Source organism: Pseudopodoces humilis, chromosome 1 (assembly GCF_049639895.1).
Source record: "Pseudopodoces humilis isolate 2021_Gansu_Grassland_sample_001 chromosome 1, ASM4963989v1, whole genome shotgun sequence".
Lineage (NCBI taxonomy): Eukaryota > Metazoa > Chordata > Aves > Passeriformes > Paridae > Pseudopodoces > Pseudopodoces humilis.
The window spans coordinates 116533608-116554827 of NC_142200.1; the positions used below are offsets into that span (position 1 = coordinate 116533608).

A 21220-nucleotide genomic window follows, 5' to 3' on the forward strand; every position below is an offset into this window, starting at 1 on the left:
ATCTGTATCTGAAACAACTCAGTAGAACCTATGAAGCAGCAATACTGAATATCAAATACAGCAATTCTTACAGCGTTATAGATACTATTACTTGCAGCTCAGATCATAAGATGATTTTAACCTGGCTCCCCTAATGAATAGTCTGTGAATAGAATCTTAAATGTGAGGGTCCAATTTTCAGAGATTCAGCACTTGGGGGAATTGCATCAACGTCATTTGCATGTTATATACTTAGGCAATTTACAAAAGCTGCAATTCCAGCTTTCTTATTACAGTGTTATTTATTAACTGTTTTCTAGCTTGTGTCTGTACAAGGAAGTAAGTATATGGCAAATATAGCTGGAAACTGGGTTGAAGTTGGCTTTTTCTGTGTGGATTATGAAAACTGTGGAGGTGATTGATTTTAGAGCATATAGTGCTCCCACCTCTCATGTGCATCTCCACCATTATAGGTGCAAGTTGTCTTTTCAGGGTCCTACTCTTGGGTCATTCTACTTTTGGTAATGTAGCTATGGTAGGCAAAGTACATCACTGATTAGCTTGAAGCACTCTGTTCATATTTAATCATTGTCCTTGTAACTATCTCAGGGCTTTGAGCTATGGCAGATATTTTATGTAGGTAGAAATGCCATTTTTCTTTTGCTAGAATTCTTCTGGGGAAATGCTGTCAGAGTGCTCCATCACATGTGACAGATCATCACTTACAAAGAATTATCTCCAATACAAAATTGAGTTTTTATCTTGAACTGTCGTGTCTGAGAAGTCCTGGCTGTGACACGGGGTAGTGGAAGGAGCTGAATTTAGTAGCTGATTCCTCTTCCAGGACTGAACATATCCTATCTCTCATACCCAGTTCTGTCCTTAATCTCCCAAAAGCTGCCACCTCCCCTTCATGGGCCAACAGGTCTCCTCAGTTAATACTATCTCCAGCGCAGCCTCCCTGAGAATTAGGCTGTGATCACATTATAGTGACCAGATTTTCAGTCTAGAACTATGTGTTGTCACAGTGTTGACATCACCAGTGCTCTTCATGCACTCTGGCTCTTACTATTTGTCAGCTATTAGCTGTTACAAGCATCATGGAAATAGTGGTGTAAAAATACCCAGTTAGCAAATCAATCAAACATTCTCCAAGCAAATAAACTTTTGACTACTGGTTACAAATCAAGGCCAAAAAAAATTAAAAAAGAAATAAAATAAAAAAAAAGTGACGTGTATGCTTCTGTACAACTGTGTGCCAATAAATGTAAGCACAAAATATTGTACTCTAAAGAATGATGTTCCTGAAATGCTGTTTCCAGTCCTGCTTGCTGACTGCTCCCTGCCAGAGGCATGGGGCTCTGAAATGCAGCAGCAGCCATCACTCTCCTGGGAAATTCACTACTCACCTCCACAATTACAGACTCCTGGTCTAAGATGAGATCTTTATTTCTCCATCCAACAAAATTGCTTTTTTTCAGTAATCCTGGCACAAGTGGCAGCATTGGTACATTATATAAAAAGAAAATTTGAAGATTTTGTTTAATATTAATGGTTGAAAAATTTTATCATTATTTGGCTAAGGACATACCCAAATCACAGCAGTTATCATCAGTTCTGGAATTCAGAACAGAGACAGCTGAATCCTAAGGCTTTTTCTAAGATTTTTGTGAGGTTTTGGTTTTTTTGTCCAGAGAACAACACATCTGAGAATAAAAGAAGTGCTCATGCCGTGAGCCACAGCAGAAAGTCTGTATTGTAAGAGCGTAACAAATTCTTCTTCACTCTCTTACTAGACAGGAAATATACTGAAACTCTCCAGGACCTGGGACCCCACACAGACACGCTTAGTTTGTAATCAACTGATAGGATTTGTATTTAAAAACCCTCTTCACCAATCAGTAGCACGTTTAAGAATGCCTGCTAAGTACCTGCCAGGGAACAGCTATGTAGGCATTAGTGCACTCTGTAAACCAGTGTCTAGTGAAACCTAATGTACACGGCATTCAAACGCAGAGTGCTGCCTTCTCACAAAGCACTTATTTATATGTCAGTTCATTTCGCTCCTAACCACCTTCTGAGGGCGTTATTTTTTTTCTGCCATTACACAGTATGTTCCTCCTGCTACTTTAAAAAGTGGTAATGTCATTTCCTCCAATTTATTGATGGAGGAAGCAGAGGGCCAGAGAACAAAGTGCAGGTCTTTGAGTTCCTGCACTGTTTCCTGGCCGTGCTGCTTCCCTCTCCCACAGTCCCCAACGCCGCAGCCAGCCAAGAAGAGCCTCTGCTCCCCCACATTTATCTCCATGGAAAAGAGGTAACTAATTAAACACCCAAGCTTATTCAGAAAGCTCTTCTACAGACTGCAGATAGCTTAACGAGGCTGGATTGCTCTTGACAAACAGGAGAGGTTCATGTCAGCTGAATCACTATTTGGTTGTGCTACTCCCACTACAGCTCAAGCTGCCTCCTTTCATACCACCCTCCCACGCCGCCTCTTGAACATTCTCCTCCTGATCACAGACACACACACCCCCTCCTTCCTCTCAACTCTGCTGTGCCAAAGTTGCACTCAGTGGGAAGTCCTATAAGCTCAAGTGGAAAAAGTATGAACCTCAAAGCCCTGCATGTGTCTAGGCCCAAAAAGAGAAATTAACAGTTTGGTGTTTGTACCTGACCACTGTCCCAGCATCACTGCTCTCCTTACCACACCAGATTGTATTGCAAAGGGAAGAAACACTATCTTCTGTCTCAAAGTACCAGTAACCACTGGGAAGCATTAAGGATCCACCAGGATGGCACTGGGACCATGCCATCCTCTGGTTACCCACACTTCTGAGCTAATGTGTTTTTTTTTTAACATCCAATTCTGCTTGTCTTTCTTTTCCTCAATGCTGCCTTTTAGTCCTTAAGTGCTTTTCAGCATGCTCCCCCAAGCCTGTGAGGACTTGTTGTTCTATTGTATACAAAGTCCTATTTCTAACCTTTCTGCTGTGCTCCTTTTTTCTACCCTGTGTTTCCAGAGCCACCCACAGAACAGAGGTGATGAGTCAGAAAGGGGAAGTTTAATAGGGTCCTAAAACAGAAGCAACTAGAAAACCTCAGGAGTTTTACTTAGGCAGTTTACTGCCTTTTTCTTATTGAGAACAAACAAGTTGTAATGACTAAATGACATAACACAGGTTAGTTTTGAAAATTATCAGTCTGATCTGTCACACTGCTGCTTTCATAATACTGAGAGCAACAGGAATCAGGGCGTGTTGAGAATGGTGGAGGGTTTGATTGAAGTGTTTACAGGGGATCAAAAGACTGAAGGTCCTTATAGGATACATGTAGATCTATTAATCTTTAAACCAAGTTGTTAAATACTCCATTTAGAAGGTCTAATTGGTCAGATTGAGTGGGTGTGAATAGAGAAAAAAAAAACAAACAAAAAACGTGGTAAAGTCCTACACCCACTACAGTCAAAAGAAGCTATCTGGGGACACCACCAGTTTCAGAATTCTGCTCATGGTATCAAAACCCCATGGGCTCATCATCCTTCAGCAGCAGCATTCCAACTCTTAGCTATATAAGCATAAAATGATTTCACAGTGAAGAACATGCCTTTGCAAGGGCACACTGTGCCATGATTAAGGCTGTATGATTACCCTTCTTGCAAATATCACACTTTGTATTAATTTTTAACCTTCAATTAACACAAATACAAACCTAGGTAGGCTAAAGCTTATTCAAAGATTATTACGCCATGCACAGGACACTATATATATACTTACATTTATATATATATAGTGTCTATATGGTTAATCTGTATGTGAACTTTTCCTTTCCCAATTACCCTTTAATTTTAAATTGAGCAATATACTGACATATACCTGTACTCATTCAATGATTATTGGAGCCAAAAAAAAAGCTAAAAAGGCAGAAAATCACTCATTTTTTGGGTCCATCTTCCACAGTTAAAAACTATGCAAACAGTTCAACTGCATTACAGCACATTTAAGAAAATAAAGGCCCCAGAAAAGTGCAAAGTCAACCTGTGGTTAATTTTATTTAGAATATTTCACTGGGTCTTGCTTGCATCATTCTATAGAATCTAAAATAAACAATGTAAAAAAAAATGGGCTAATAATAAGGAAGCAAATAATGCCTTAAGAAAATACAACTAAAAAAAAAATATACTAATACGTTTGGTGTTGAAGTCATCATCACTGGGCTAAAAATAGAGCCAGATACTTTGCTGCAAGTGTTTATCCTGAACTCTTTAAACATGCAACATGTAAATTCCCTGAAGCACTTCTAGCTACACATCATCTTTCAGAGTATCTACTTGACTCAGCTCATTTTAAGACTTTATGGTACATACAGATTTGGACCAAGCATGAATAATGCACCAAAGTGACCTCCATTTTAAGGAATCAGCACTAAAATAGGAACCTAACATATTCAAAGAGTCAGTTAGCTAAATGTATGTACTTTAATTTTTTTAAAAGATGTGTTCGGTGTCTATATTACCGAAAAAATATTATCTTCCTTTTTAACAAGGTAGAACAGGATCAGTTCTGTAATCACCAATTACAAACATTGTAAGAGTTAAACATGCAAAATCTCTCAGCCCTTGTCTATGTAATAATAATTTTTCACTTACTATTTTTTGCCTTAAAACACAGGAAAAACCATCAAACTGTGTCGAACCCTTTCAGTGTTCCCTCACCTCTGTTCAGGTTGTAATGTGCTCAGCAGAAATACATAAATGCCAAGAATGCCGAAAACATCAGTTCTGATAACCTGGTTGGAGGAAGAGACTACAGAAACACTTCATTTGTGATATAAATTATGTGGTTCTGTAAATGCCATGAAAACAGTGCTGGGGCAGGACTGCAAAAGGAACCTTATTGGTTTTTAGGTCTCTCTGAGGCATAATGCAAACAGCAATGACATTTTCCCACAGCCTACATCTTTCAATTAGGACTAAAAGTCAGAAATAAAATTCCAACAGACTAGGGTTTGGGATTTCTGATAAAGTGAAACTGACCCTGCATATGTATGGTGCAGATGGATCTTGATCTAACATAGTTGTTTTGCTGTAGATAAATTTAAATCTAAATCAGATTTAGATGTGATAGATTTGGCCTTGGAAGACTAATTTCACAGTGGCTCAGAATACAGTTAACAACGTGAATTTCAAGTTGCTTCCCATCAACTTCAGGTTCCATCAGAAGACTTTCAGCTGCCAACACAGAAAAGGACTGCCTAAAAAGCAACACTAGCAGGTGTTTACCACAGGTTAAATGCTTAATTTTGTAGTACACAGAATAGAACTCACTCCTGGCCCGATCCTAACATTAAGGCACACAGTCTGTAACTAGACACTGAAGGAGCTTAGCACCTTCTAAAAGTGCTCCTAACCCATATAGTTTGGCATTTAAAAGTGCAGGCTCAAGATGTGACATTTACTATGCAAACTGTTTTCATCCCCCCCCACCATCACCACTTTAATTTTATAATGACTAGAAAATAAATTAAGTCCCTAATAATCCAATGAAGAGCAAGTGTAACAATGTTCTTGTTCACAGCTCTGTTGACTTTTACTGGATGTTACACATACGTAGATTTCATTACACTCACAGTGCAGAAAGAGCATCTTGAACTGGTTTAAACAAAAATTCAGGCAGAATGCATGTCTTAAAACTTAAAAAAATGCTTTTCAACAACCATCACCACATTCCCTTTTCCCCCACAACTGAATAAAAAGTGCATTTTGATCTTTGTAGGATTTCACTTGTTTTTCTTCAAATTTATTAGCTTCTGTAATTATATAGTCCATTTTATTGTTAAATCAGAAACAGTAAGAGAACACTCTAGGTTGGTATAGTCATTTTACAATGAGCATATCAGCTACAATACCTTTACCTAATGTTGTCAGAAAACCAAAACAGAATCAGAACAGCAATTGATTTATTTTTTGACAAACCTGCTTATTGAGATATCACCTATTCAGTAAGGAAGAAAATACTCAAAAAATAAAAAAGTTAAAATTTAGTTAAAAGCTTTACTTGTTTGGGAGCAATCTCATAAAACTCTTTTTAATATGAGCACTTCACTTCACAAAATGAAAAACTATTTACATCATTTTGCTTGCGGTTTGGTCACATTATCTACACACATTTGCAGAAGATCTTAGGCAAAATAGGTATGTATCTTCTTCTGACATAGGCTATCAGATTCATTGCACATTTTCCTTTTACGTAATGGCTCTCCTATAGTGCACTGAAGTCAGTGATCACTGTCTAATTACATTCTCATTTTAATTTATGGCTCAACAATAAAATCAATACCACTTCAAACCCAAATATCCAAGCGGCTGAATTACATATAGTGTGAAACATGTGGATTCCACTTTTTTAGACCTGATTTTCAAAAGAATAATATATCTCACTAGCACAATTAACAAACTGTGCAAAGAAAGAAACAACCTTTGCATCAAATTGGTTTGAAAATCAAGGCATCTTGCCAAATTCTGTCAACTGATTTCCTGCTACTTACATCTCATTTAAAAATATTCGTTTCCTCATGGCACTACAATGAACTTTTCAGCACGCGATTACTGAATTACAGTATCTTTTACATATATATGCTATATTTAGGCCAATAATGTAATTTCCATGTTACACAAAATCATTGCCTTCACAAGCAGAGTTGCTACATACATTCACAGTTTCAATAGATTGTAATTAGCTTCTCCAGTTGTGCTTTAAAAATTCCGAATATTTTCCAACAGTAAGTGCAAAGCAAATGTCCTATGCAGCTACAATTTGTCACAGAGTTATAAACTCCAAAATTACGAGGAGAAACTTCTCTCATTCTCCGTTTTCATCACCTGCTTTTTCAGGTATGACCTCCAGACTTCGACGAGGCTTTGAGATTTCTGCATTTTCAGTGCCTGGCTTATTAAGTCCACATGAAAGAGTGGCATAATGGATTTGCTTCAGATTCTCCAGTGCTTCATTTTTAGCATATTTGAGAAGATCAGCTTGTCCCTGTAAGGAAAAAAATGCAGTTAGACTATGCATCTGATAACAACATTCTCTTTTACCCTTCTGCTTGTTTCGGATTAAAAGTACAGTTATCCTGCTACAAAAAAAAAAAAAAATCTAAAAAAACCAAAAGAAAGACCAAAACCCAAAACCAAAACCAATGAAACAAACAAAAAACTCCTCAAAAACCAAAACAAAACTCAAATATAGATTATTTGCTTTTAGAAAGAATCAAGCTCTGTGCCTACTCTGAAGCTGATTGGTGGCATCTGCAATGGGGTATGAGTAATTTTTGCCTAAGAGTTTTCAAGAAAGTAATCCGTGCTGTATTTTTAATCCATGGGGACTATAAAAGTTTCTGCATAACGAAAATTGTGACGATTGATTTTAATACCTCAGGGAGCCATTTAAAGCTTTCCTGGTTTTTTTGGTTCCTAGGGATTTATTTTTTTTCCTTAGCAATGTGATTCACACAGTAGTAGGATGGTAAAGGACCAATGCTTATCAATGCATGAAATATGAAAACACAGACTGACGAGCAACACATAAAAAGGACAGTGATGACAAAGACTTCACAGGGCTGTCTGCAGTTCAGCACTGTCACTATCCCTCTTCAGAATTACAGAATCGTTTAAGTTGAAAAAGCCCTCTAAGACCACCAAGTCCAACCATTAACCTAACACTGCCAAGCCCACCACTGAACCACGTCTTTAAGGGACAAATCACTCTTCCTCCTCATAGCAATTAAGTTTTAAGCAAAGCTGTAAGAAGTTGTGCCAGGCTTAGGTGATTTGGCTCTTGTTCTACAGTCATCCATCTCTTCATACTGATTAAGGCCCTCTAACAGCAACAGCTCTCACTGGCAGACTGTGGACAGCCTTCCCTGCAGCTGGTACCTGCCTACCCTGCCCACTTGCAGCGAATGAGTGAGGCTGTGGCACAGGCTGAGCATGTCTGTCTTACTGGTGGGCACAGAAAAGCTCAAAAACAAGAGCAGCAAGTCTGCAGCGGCCAAAGCGATTGTGCTGTGCCCGCGCTCCTGAGGGAGGACTGCTACACAGCTCACAGGAGAACACCTGAAGGAGAGAAATTCATACCTGAAGGGGACAAATACACACACACACAAAAAGTCCAGCTACTGTAGTTCCTTGAGACTGTCAGTACCAGTGTCCAAGACGGTATAAACACTGACTGCACCTTCTCCTGTCATGTCTATCCATCCTGGGTAAATTCTGCCTCCTGACACTTCTCTTGAAGACATGCTAGTATCTCTTCCAAATATAATATTTTGCCTCTCCTCTGCCAAATAAGGTTGAAATGCATCTTTACCTCTTGATTTTAAAAATATAGTAGAGATAGAATACCAGTCAGGAGTCAGACAAAAACATGTGTGCACTCATGGTGTGATACTTCTGATGCTTCTTTAGCAACTCAAAATATAAATACTATCCCAATGAAGTGAGCACACTTATGTATTTGAGACATATAAATTGAAAACAAGTATTACTTTCTTCAAAGAAGTAAGGTCCCCCCCTCCCCTTACCCAAGACCATAATAGACAAAGTCTTTTTTTCCTGATCACCAGAGAGGAAAAAATCTAGAATGTCATCAATCACAGCACAAGCTCCAGCAATATTTTCTTCTAAAGAAAACCAGGGCTACTTTTTTTAAAAATCACATACTTTTTTCCAAACTAACAAACAACTAAAAGCTAATTTAAAACACTCCAGCACATTAAATGAGTCATATCTGGAGTGCATCTGTTTCTAGCCCAAATTCTGATTTACATGGATTAGTAGAATATAGTTCTGGAATTTTAATCAAGTTGTTTATTATAGGCAGAGCTGCTAGCAAACAGTCTATTAATAAGGTTGTCCAAAACTTCTCAGTTAAAAAAACACCGCTGCTTTCAGTTACTTATATGCTTGCCAAACTTTAACTACTTAAGCTGATACTTTCTATGCAGGATTCTTGCCATTGGCAGATTTGATTATTATTTCTGTTTAATATTATTCTTTAACTTCATCCGTATGGTTCATTCAGTTCTGAGAATAAAATTGGGGAAATGCCATCCAGAAGTTCGTTAACAATCTTCTATACTTCCTTCCCTACTTTCACTTGGGGTAGGGACTTGTAATTCAAATGACTACAGAGCAGTAGATCCAAGTTATGAGCTTTTAATAAACAAAAATCAGATTTTGAATGTGGTTAGTACAATCATTCAGGATTCCACTCTTGATCATCCTTCATCTCTTGACAGCTCCAGCAATGTGGCAAGACAATGTGTATTTCATTGCCGCACAATAATGAATGTGCATTAGGAAAAAAGTTGGGTTTTTTTCCTGGACAGCTTCTCCAAGCCACCAACACTGGGTTGCCAGTGCAGGCAGTCCAAAAGCCAGACTGGTGAGGAGGGAGGAAGAGCCTGAGACAGACTCTGGAGAAGAGATGGATGGGGAAAAGGAGGGTGCAAGAGCGATCTCTGGGACTGACCTGGCAAGAAGCCTAGGGCTGCAGAAAGGGAAGACGGACTGCATTTTACAGGGCAGATGCTAGATCTTACTGCAAGAGGAGCTTGTGAAACACAAACACAGTGAGACAACGCTCAATTTGGATCTGACAGGTGAGCAGAGAAAGGGAAAGACTGAGGCAACATTTGGGATTGGAATACAGAAAGAAAACGGATCGACAAAATTCACCACATTGAAAGTAGCCTGAAAATTATATACAAGGAGAAGGACTAACAACTCAAAAAGAGTGAGAGATTGGTAATGAGAATAAAAGCTGGTGAGAAAGAAAAACAAAAACACTGAGCAGGGAGAAGGCTGCTGGACACATTAAATTGGGTAAGGTGATAAGAAAATGAAAATTAACAATCATTGAGAAGGATCTCTAGAGGCGGCAAGAAGGAAGAAGAAATTAGGCACCAAGTGGGAACAGAATAGTGAATGTAGGGAAGTAGGGAAGAAGGAATCAGGGGTTAGCAGGAATGGCTGGTTTTCAGCAGTGATCTGTGAGTGTGTGGACTATTCCAATCAGGGAAGATTAACTTTGAAGACAAAAGAGGATCTAGGATAAGGGATTATTGTACACAAGGTGTTCAGGCTAAACACAGTTGACCAAGTATGTTCAGACCAGGGTGAAGTAGAAAAATGTATCAGGGCTCATTACTCTCTTCAATGCTCAGAATTTATTTCTGAATGCCATTGAACTCAGAAAAATGTTTATGAAACCAGCTGCATTGCCATTATCTGCTGGTATGCCTTGACCTTGAGATAAAATGAGACAACCACCACTACCAAAAATGCCATGAGCTCAAGTGAGAGAGCTCTGCACAATTCGTGTGAAGTGCCTAGTTCTGTTGATATACTATCATGAAGAGACATGCTGGGGAAATGCAAGAGCATTCACCTCGAAAATTCAACCTGTAATCACAGTGAACACCAAGGAAAAGTAATACAATGCATTGGAAAGGCAGAAATTTTGAAGTCATCCAGATCTGGAAAAAAGCAGCCATCACACACTCAATTAAACAATCTCAATGACTTTCCTTCTAGTTAGGTATCAAATGTCTCTTCTCCTAGGGCTCTCAAGATTCAGTTTCAATTCTTTATATTTTATACATCCGTATTTTCACCGTAGGTGCTGTTGCCTTAATAACAAAGTCAGTTGACTGCAAGCCGGAACATGGGAATCTCTCTGTGACTACTACATGGGGTCTGTGGACTACTCAGGGGTCCTTCACCTTCTTAGCAGACCCAAATGACTGTAGCAACTTCCTCTGATAACATGCATATTGTAAAGTCAGTACAAGAGACTTACGAAGAGCTCAAACTTTAGGCAAACAGATTAATCTTAAGGGAGTACTGAAAAACCTACATTCCAAGAAACAAAGCTGGTTCACCCAGAGAACTCGATGCTGGGATCTGAAGCAGTTGCAGAAGCAAACCAGTGTGTTTCTTGCCATGTGGAAGGGCTGTCTTCACCAGGATTTCATCTCAGACTAAGTCAAAATGTAAATTAATTTAGTCCTTAGTATTGCCTGGCAAGCAAACCAAAAAAACTTGAATTTACTTCCAGCACTGTGGTTAACAGGCAGCTTGTGGTAATTCCCAGCTGGGAGCAGAATGGATCTAGGCCTTGCAGAGCACTGGGAGAGTGCTCTCCTCACAGCAGCACACGGCAACCACTGCTCCCTTTCTATCACCATGGCTAAAATTCACTTTCAGAACTGAGCACTATGTAACTTGAATATTTCATGTTTACAAGCTGCAGAAAAAGTTGTTTTCTAGGCAGACGTTAAAAAAGACCTTAAAGAAGATCAAGAACAAAATGATATTCATTCAAAAGCTTTCAGTAAACAGCAGCAATAAAGAATATGGATTAATTTGGAAGCCAAATTCAGTACTCTTTAAACCTCTCTAGCCCAAATTGCCCATGTCATCTAGTCTGGTTTTTCTTAAAATCATTGTTAAAAACATTCTGTTTGTTTTGGAACTTTTGGCTAAGAGGCAGCATTTTTATATCGTAGCTCCTTAAAAGTAACTGAAAACAAACCCAAAATGGTTCCTATCAATCCTTGTACATCCAAAATGAGGTACCATTTCAGAGTCAGCTGGATATAGAATCCACTAGAATGTCTCAGGACAGCTACCTTCATAAGCTGCTATATATTCACTCATGATTTTTGATTAACTGGTTCTTCACTAGGTGTGTGAACCTGAAAGTAGAATTGCACAGATGACATTTGAAGTAACTGCATGAGCACCCTTTCCCCAAAATATCCCAAGAAACTCTATCATTAATGATTGGTCTTTAACTCAGGATCTGGAACCCAAAGCTCCTATTAGGAAATGTAAGAAGCCACTATCCCTTTCTCAGAGAGCTCCTCAGGGTACAATGGAACATTGCTTTGAGCAGCCTGGTCGAGTGGAGGTGTCCCTGCCAATGGCAGAGGGGTTGAAACTGATGATCTTTAAGGCTCTTTCCAACCCCAGCCATTTTATTATTCTGTGACACACTACAATGTTCCAAGCCCAGCTGATGTGCTCTGAGTACAGTTTTGGTATCAGGACATAAATGCCTTAACTTCTAATTAAGGGATTAATTAGGAGCCAAAATCCCATCAGTCCAGCAACATCAAGAGACTAGTAGCTTCAGATATTTAAATTTAACTGGGATGCCTTCTGAGGACCTACAGGACCAGGCAGTAACTATCAGAGGATTTATGAATGCTCCATGGCTGCTGGAATTCACTTGGAGATTCGGTGGAAAAAGTTCCAATTATTTTTAAAAAAGTAAGAAGCTGATGTCCTGTAAGCGCCTTAAATGTTCCATTTATAAATACATTTTTAAAAATACTGTAGGTGCAGAACCAATGCTATTACAGAGATAGCAGATGCCATGGACTGCATGCCTTGCAAGAGAAAGTAATTCACATCATGTAATGTGACATGTCTAAAAGCTCATAGCCAACAAGAAACACCTAGCAAATGCTGAAGTTAGGAGTCCCACCTTCATTCCAAATACTTCCATTGACCTCTCCCCTTGTGTTTAGAAAAGCTCTTCATTGCCAAGACTAATTTACAGATGCTGTTCTGTTCTTCCTAAGGGCATCTCAAATTCTGAGCCTTATAGAGGGTTTTTCTCAAAGTTTTCCTATGCCAGACAAGTCCATAAATTTTTACAATAGGTTGTAGGAGTCTGCTGCAACAGCACTTTAGAGTGATTTTCCTTCTTCAACTATGTACTTCTGGAAAAAATTGTGATTACCTATGCTTAGAAAATATGAATTCTATCAGCCTGAGTGGTAACAAAAAATAAATTACTAGCAAATAACTGTCTATTTGAAAGAGATGAAGCAGTTTACAATCTCTAAATCAGGCAACAGACCAAATTTACTCTTAAGTGATGTTGTGAAGTTAAATAGCTCTGTGTACATATATGGGGTGAATAAAAATGGGCATGTGTGCATATACACATACACAGATTGGATGGAAGTACTTCAGCTGAATTCAAACATACTATACTAATAATAAATTTGGCCACATGGCTTCAAATTAAGAAAAATTAAATCCTTTAAAACAGTAACTGTAATGCACGTACATGCAAAACACATAGAGAAACTTAATAACTGCATCAGATGTTAAAAACAAAGTTTCCCTACAATTAAGCTGTCAATTTTGTTATTTTATCAAACTTTCCATTGCATCAACTGCAGTCAAAATGTCCCAATTGAAACAGAATGATCAATATGTATCTTGAGGGTAAAATGCAGCTTGATCAGTTTGGAAAATACATTAGTCACACCATGTGAGCATTCCGTGAGTCCTCTACTCAGGAGCTGAGGATGGCACTCATGCAGGATTATTTATTAAGGCTGTTCAGAGCCACACAATAATTTCTATGTCATAGCCAAGAGTCCACGTATTTATTGTGTATTTTCATGTGGGTTTTTGTACTACTTGAGAAGGAAGTCATTTTGAAGAAGGCAGGGAATTCAACATAAAATTTTCAAGTGGTTCTGACTGTTGCTCTTCTGCTCAATTTCTGCTCAAAATATGTGGACGTTCACTTTTCATCCCTGTTCTCCCATAGTTTTTTGAGAATTGGGAACATGGCAAGGGAAAGACAGTTAGATCAAAATCATGGTTGCAGATCTCCTTCTCCAGACAGTAAGAGTAGTGTCTTAGAAACTGCTAAACTTCTGCTTAATTATATGACACAAGAGTATGGTTACAGCCCATAGTTAAAGAGTTTGGAGTGAAAAACCTCAGTGTGTCACTTCAAACAAATCTCAGCCTTTAAATTTCTGTAAATCTAAACATGAGCAACAGCACTTAGCCGATGCCTATCTGAACTGTAGTACCTGTAAATAACTTTAAAGATGTAACAACATACCAGAACTTTCTGTAGTGCCTCCTGTTAAAGTTTCTACAACATGCTAATTAAAATCTCAACAATTTTTTTTTAACTAAAGTATTAATTATGGGACAAATTGTACCTCCCTAAAGAAAGGATCTTAATCTCTGAGTAGAAAAATACCATCAAGTCAATGTTGAAGAGATTTTGTCAATAATCTCTACAAAAGGAAGGCCTTCTATCTTCATAATTACCATAATCCTAAGGACATGTACAGGAGCCCTTCAGTGCTCCTCAGAGAGCCTCATGTGGCTTCTCCAACTCCTGGCTAACGCAGAAATCACGACTTCATATTTCAGTCACTCACCAACTGCAAACCTCCCCCCCACCAACCCTTATGTTCAGAATGTAAAGCAGAGATGAAGCAAAGGTACTGCTGTTTCAGGAAGCATTAAAATAGATTTGCCTATCCAAGCTGGTATCTGACACCTTTGACAGAAAAGAAGGGATAAGAATTTATTTCTTTGACATTTACCCAAAGCCACTGAACTGACTCTTCTATCCCCTTGGAAGCACAGGACTGATACATGACATATCCCATATAGTGTCTTCAGAAAACTCTGTTCTGATAGAGGAAATGTGGTATTCTGGTCCTTTACCTATAAGCAGAACCTGCATGCATATTTTTAGAATGTATTAACTGTACATGCTGCAGCAAATTTCACTACTTTTTGATTCTCCTTGGTATTGGATTTGTGCAGTATAACACAAGAGGGATTGGAGCACCATCCAACATAATGAAAAGCTTAGCAGTTCAAACCAACATGGAAAGCTGGAGAAACACAGCATTACTGCTCTTCTGTCATAGTTCACTGTAAGAAGAGGCGGTATGGAACAGTATTTTCAAGAAGAACTAAAAATAAAAACTAGGTGGGTGAAAATAATTTTCTTTATAATTAAAACAGACTTTATAGTTTAATGTAGTGAAAAAGTATTTGATTGAGTGGGAGAGAAGAACTCATTAGAGGATGTAAACACAAAACTTGAATAATTTGAGCTAGAAGAATAGTGTCAAGGGAATAAATTAAGGGAGGCAGTTTTGCTATCTCTACAAATTTTGATATACTCTGCTGAGATGAAAGACCACCGAAAGGAAACCTGAACTGTTCCACATTCTAGTTTCCTAGGAGTCCCTGGCTGAAAGCTTTTCTTATACATCACCATTTACTCTTTCATCAAAATGTAAGCAAATGTGCTTGACAAAAAGAAAAGAGAGTCTCCAACTCATATATTCAATTTATTCCAGCCTGGATTATGAATATAATTTGCTTCTACCATTAATCACCATTCATCACTGACTGCAGTAGTAACAGCTTTCCTTTTGTTTTTCAGTAACTGCATTAACCTTAAAACTTATTCCCTTTCAAATCACAAAACAGGGTTTAAACAATGGCATAGTTTCCTTCCAGCCTGAGCCACTTTGCAGAAGTCAAGACTCATTGTTTCAGCCAGGTATTAAAGATTACCAAGGATTCTGCCAATGTTAAAAGATTGCAAGAAGAAAATGTCAGACAAACTAAATGAAATAAGCTTCCATAACACTACATGAGAATAACATGTCACATTAAGACTCTGCTGTATTTCAGGTTATATAAGCCAAACTGACTATGATTAGAGAAGTTAATAAAACCAGTTGAACTGTGACACAGAGTAATGATCAGTAACAATATTAGAATTACAGTTTTGAACAGAAAAATACAGCAACTAACCAAAGGAAGACATATTACCTTTAAAATTGTAATGTTCCACGTAAAACTTTCTACTGATTTTTGCAGTTTTCTTTCTTTCAGGCCTTCTCTTGCTCCTATATTGTGCAGGTTTTCATGGAACTCCATTGCTGTGGAGAATAAAAGAGGGACGAATATAATATCTATTTTGGTGAGTTTTTGTGATCATAGAGACAGCAACTTGAAACTAATACTGCAAAAAGACAGTGAAAAAGCTTCAGAAATTTTATTCTTCGAGCACAAATCTATCTGATGTGGTAAGATGCAATGTTATACAACATGCCAACATATACAAATCTCTCTAAGCCAAAATGCACTGAAGCACCTGTTAGGTCATTGCTATACAAAGATGGAGCCCAGCAACTATTTCATATAGAAATACAATCTTTAAGCACAACTGAATCGAATGTAAAAAACTTTTTGTAGTTGCTATAGGATGGAAAGAGTAATTTCATTAACTACTCTAGCCCAATAAATTTATTTTGTGCCTTGCTCTTCTATGGATTTACATCACAGTTGTCTAGCTTAAAGCTCATATGGTTGAGTCTACCCAGAAAACAAACACTTTACCTTATCCCCGAGAATAAAGGAGTAACTGAAGGAGGAATACCAAATGAACTTGCCAAGGAATGCCAAGAACATTCTACCACACCATGTAAACTACTGTGTCCACAAAACCTGTATCTGACAAATTCTAAATAAAAAATTTTTTGTAAAATTCAGATTAGCTTGATCTAAGCACTGTGCGGACTAACACTGAGCGGGTAACAAAAGTTTGTTTTTATGCTGCACAGATAGTAGAAACACCATTTGCTTTCCATGCTGCTGTTACAAGCCATATACAAATAAGCTTTAAAGTTTTCTTTCACACAGGAGAAGTCAAATGTCCTTCCATGGGTACACAGAGCAACCCAACATGGACTACAGTTACTCTGCTATGAAAGTCATAGTTCAGCTGTGCTCTCAGGACCTCCATCTCTAACAACATATGGGGTATTTTGAGGTTAAACACTGGCAAGTGGTTGGGACATACACCTATGAATGTAATAGTTAAAGCACAAATTATAATTTTAAATATGTTGGTTGCAATCTTTTATTTGCCCAGTGAGTGTATGTACTTCAAAATTTACATGTACTTAATTACCATGAATAAGCATATAAACTTGGGTTGGCTGTCAATCTGAGAGAAGACTGACTTTTAAGGACATTATCTCTTCTTCATAATCTCTCTATCCCACACTCATGTCTCATTAAAAGAGAGAGATGACTGAATGTTTTCACTGTACACTCCCTTACCTTACTCCCACATATACACACACACATTTCAAAAAGTATTCATAGATTCATCTGAAAGGCAAAATTGTTCTTTCTACCTTTTCTTACTATTTTAAATTTTGCTACAAGAAAAATAAATGGCAAATATTTTCCCTGAATTAACATACTGTATCATTTTTATTTCAATCACTTCTCTATAGCTCTGCCTCTGCAGTCTCTAATATAATGTTCATGTTATGTTTCCCCAAAACAGATTTCTAAACAGGAGAGAAATTAAAGTTCATTAACCCATCATTGTTGTAACAATGCTGTAACCCATCATTTCCCGTTCATATCAACCAAAATAATAAACTCCCAATATGATTACGGAAAGATTATACACAGATCCATATTTACAATACTACACTTCTAGAGCCATCACGACAGTAAGGATTTGCTGACCTGTACAATGAATTCTGAGACATACTGGTAAACTTTTGAAGTTCCGTACCTTGTTTCCATCTTAAGAATTATTGCTTTTTAAGTTGGTGGACACCAGCAATTGATAATAACTTGAACTAAAGCCACTCAGAAAGATATTAAGAATAAAGCTGAGTGCCTGCATGTTAAATGTGGAATTGGTGCTTTATAGATTTCAGATTATTTTGACATATACAAAGTTCCTGATATCAGATATGGACACAATGGTGACCATGTATTCTGCCAGCCAGAAAGGTTCCCTTATGTTCACCGACAACCTTCTGTGGTGATGGTCTTCCCAGTCTACACTGCTATGATACATTTCTGTCCTGCCAAAGCCATTCCACCTCAGCTAAGTACACTTGGAAGTTGGCAGGACCATCTCATCACCCTTATTCAGAAAACAAGTCAGATCATGCTACCAGGGTACAGACATGTAAACCCTCAGCTAAACAGGTGCCTCCTGCTCAAACAGCACTGATCACTCCCCTATCTCAACATCTCTCACAGACTGACCAACTCCTCATCATCATGCTACACTGAACCTATCCTACTCTGAGCCTAAACATACAAACAGGGACAAGTAGATTTGAATTTTATTTGTGCTTCCATTACTAGCTCTTGCCTGATTAACTGAAATGAATTATTTCATCTCTTTGTCTCAGTGTTTCCATCTGCTGAAAGGAATGAATTGTATTTGCTACACAATAAGGGCACAATTAAATTTTAGAGCATGAATGCAGCACAACATTTAACTCTTGACTATGTTGGTGTTCTTGTATGTTCCCACTTGGTTTTCTTGCACTTTGCCTTGGAATTATTTCATGCAATAACTATGACAAAAGGAATAACACAAATGTTAAATTTCAAAATTAAACTTACTACAAGATAACAGAAAAAGGAAAAAAAGAGGAAAGACATTTTCATTTACAGCTAAATTAATAAAATAAATTATATGTCCATATAAACCCATGTAAATATGCCTTTAGGATATGCTTACAAAGAAAACTCAATGTTAAATTACTTTTTTATATACACAACTCTCTGCCTCCTTGCAAGTAAAAATTCAGCTCTCGCTCTCATTAAGATATAGTAAACAAGTCACTTTTATGAGGCTTAATTACTTCTAGATTTATTAGTCAATTAGTAATTTTGAACTGCCTGAGAGCTCTTGAATGATAACAGGCATACTATTAACCTGATGTATCACTCACAATATTTTTGCATATACCACCTCAATCAAAGAAAGCACAAGTTAGTCATATTTTCCATTTATTGTGGCAGATGTTAAGAAAGATATAATTCACAACTTTCTGAGTGACCACAAAGAATATACAGGATGTGTGTTTCTTCTCTTTGGAAGGTATTTTCTATGTTTTAATTTTTGCCCACTGCACAAATTTATTTATCTACAATTAAATTATTATTGATTGGTGCCTTGAGCCAGAAAGCTCAGATCTAAAAAGACACTTGGTCCCTTTCTGAGTTTCTGCTTGGGGGTACTAAGGGCACTTGGTTTGCATAACTTGCAGTAAGAAGTCTGGCCATCACTGCATAAGGGTGAGCTGACAGAAGCCATACCATTTCCTAAGCATTTGCAAAATGAAAAGTGATTCAAGTCTTCCACATTAAAAAGACCAGTTCTACAGTTAAACATTCCCCCCAACTATTGCAAGTCATGTAAATACACTGTAATATATGTAACAAAAAAGCAAGAGCGTGATTCAACAGCAGGTTTGTACAGTGAACAAAATACTGCCAACAAATTTTCCTAATCATAACCACTGATTTCACAGCATATTCTTCTCCTCTGTGGTAATCTTGTTTATTCTACAGCAATCTCATAAGCAATCCTTAAGTATTTCTAAACAGTATTTTCCCCATCACTGCTGAATCTCTTTCTGGTTCCCTGGTGAATGCTGGTTAGTTTGAATTTCATGATTGTCTCAGCTTTTCCCTCTCTCTCAGACCCTTTCCCACAGCTCTGGAATCCATTAGATGCCTTTAACACTTCTCCATTCCCCCAGGAATACCTTACCATTCAAGATGCTACTCTGAAATTTAACGCACAATTCTCCCATTTTCAATAACTTCAAACGGCACGAGGAAAAGAGAAATACTGTAAGGCTACTCAATGCAGTAGGAACCATGTATCATTGAGTAGACTAACAAAAATTTGCTTGGTTAGTCTTGCAAAAAGAAAACAAATTGAGGAGCAATTGCTCTCTGGATACTCTAGACCAGTCAGGTAAGACCTCTGACCTCAAAGGATCATTGCAGCTAAGTGACAATGTAAGGATGGATGTCCACCAGCAAAATCAGAACTTAAGTAAAATTTATTAGCATTGTAGATGTGGTTCTGTGATCAGCTTTAAAATGAGAAAATTACTTTGATCAAAAACTCATATTTATTTTAAAATAAAGTTCAATAATGATCAATTTTCACAAGCTGTACTAGGAAGCAGACTTAAGGACCCTCCAGTCCTGTGTTCCCTCAACCAGCTGCAGGATGACCTACAGCATTAGATGTATAGGATGCCAAACCTGTATTAATTTATGCTTAACATCTTCTGATGGAATGTATACATCTACAGACTCAACAAGGACTAAATGACAGTATAGAGAGAAAGGTGTCTTATTGCTATGAGGCACTTTAATAACAAAAAGTTTTCCTAAATAAAACATGCAAGGCAATATAATTGTCTTGACAGGATGATAATTTTGAGTCATCCCCTGTCAGAATAGCTTCCAAACTGGAACATTAGCTTTGTCCTGGATTCTTAGTGTTTAATTTTTCACAAAAATGTTCAGTAGATACAAAACTATTCAGAATTTACAACATTCATATGATCTTAAAATATGTTATTGTTCTACTGATGCTTGAAATGCTAGAACAAAGATGCCCTGCATATTGTTGTAGTCCCAACATTGTATCTTCATCAAACAAATACTATTTGGTAATGTAACTCAAAAGCAACATTTTTGATACTATTAAAAGACACTCATCTTCAACTGTATTTAGCTTGAAAAAACAGTTTCCTCCTTTCTTTAAAATGAAGCTACTTCATATGAAATTCATTATCCTTAATTACTAACTAGAAATGACACCTGTTGGAAGTTGGTTAGCAATTCCTCCCACTACTGGGCTCTCACTATAGTTACAAAGTACCATACTTATGATTTTAATTAAAATGTGATATATAAAGCAGCATAAGTGATTCTGCTATTTTTAAACTAGTTAAGAAGCATATATTAAAAAGGAAAGTAGCCTTAGATCACTGAACTGCATGTAATTATGATTTTACATACAATATAGGTATCTTTGTTTGAACTCTCTGATGATAATTACACATTTATTAAAATAAAGATGTGAAAAGAAACTGAAACATGGAAAACTAGGGTACATACCTGTATGATACAAGTTCAGAAACATTTGGAACTCTGAGATTTGTTTTCTTTTGTAAGAGTTCCTATCACAAAGTCATGGCATACAATCTCAGCTTATAGCAAAAAAATCACACCTTTTCTTTAACTGCGAACCAAGATACGAATTTTTCAAGGAATCTTTAGCAAAACAGACAGCACAACACTTGCTTAGCTGTACCTCTAAAGCCAAATCTCTCCTTGACATGCTCATTTGTTTTCTTTGATGAAAGCTTTCTTGCCAAGAGATGATTTACAACCTAGCTGAGACATGACTACACAGCAGGTGGGCTCCTCCTGCTATGTTTTTCCTCTTAACAAAGAACTTTATCAGTGAAATAGCACAGTGATGAAAATCTGGCAATAAAAGCATATACTTTTATATTTAGGCCTAATGTA

At 37.4% G+C, this 21220-nt stretch overlaps 1 protein-coding gene across 1 annotated transcript in view; it reads right to left on the reverse strand.

Moving 5' to 3' along the window:
- Positions 1–5535: 5535 nt before the first annotated feature.
- Positions 5536–21220, reverse strand: part of PLCL2 (phospholipase C like 2) — a 99305-nt gene continuing 83620 nt past the window's right edge. The window contains exons 6-7 of the mRNA XM_005518933.3: positions 15665–15774; positions 5536–7019 (exon numbers count right to left, since the gene is read on the reverse strand). Of these exons, the coding sequence (XP_005518990.2) occupies positions 6840–7019; positions 15665–15774 (290 nt within the window). The 3' untranslated portion in view covers positions 5536–6839. The remainder of the gene's footprint in view (positions 7020–15664; positions 15775–21220) is intronic.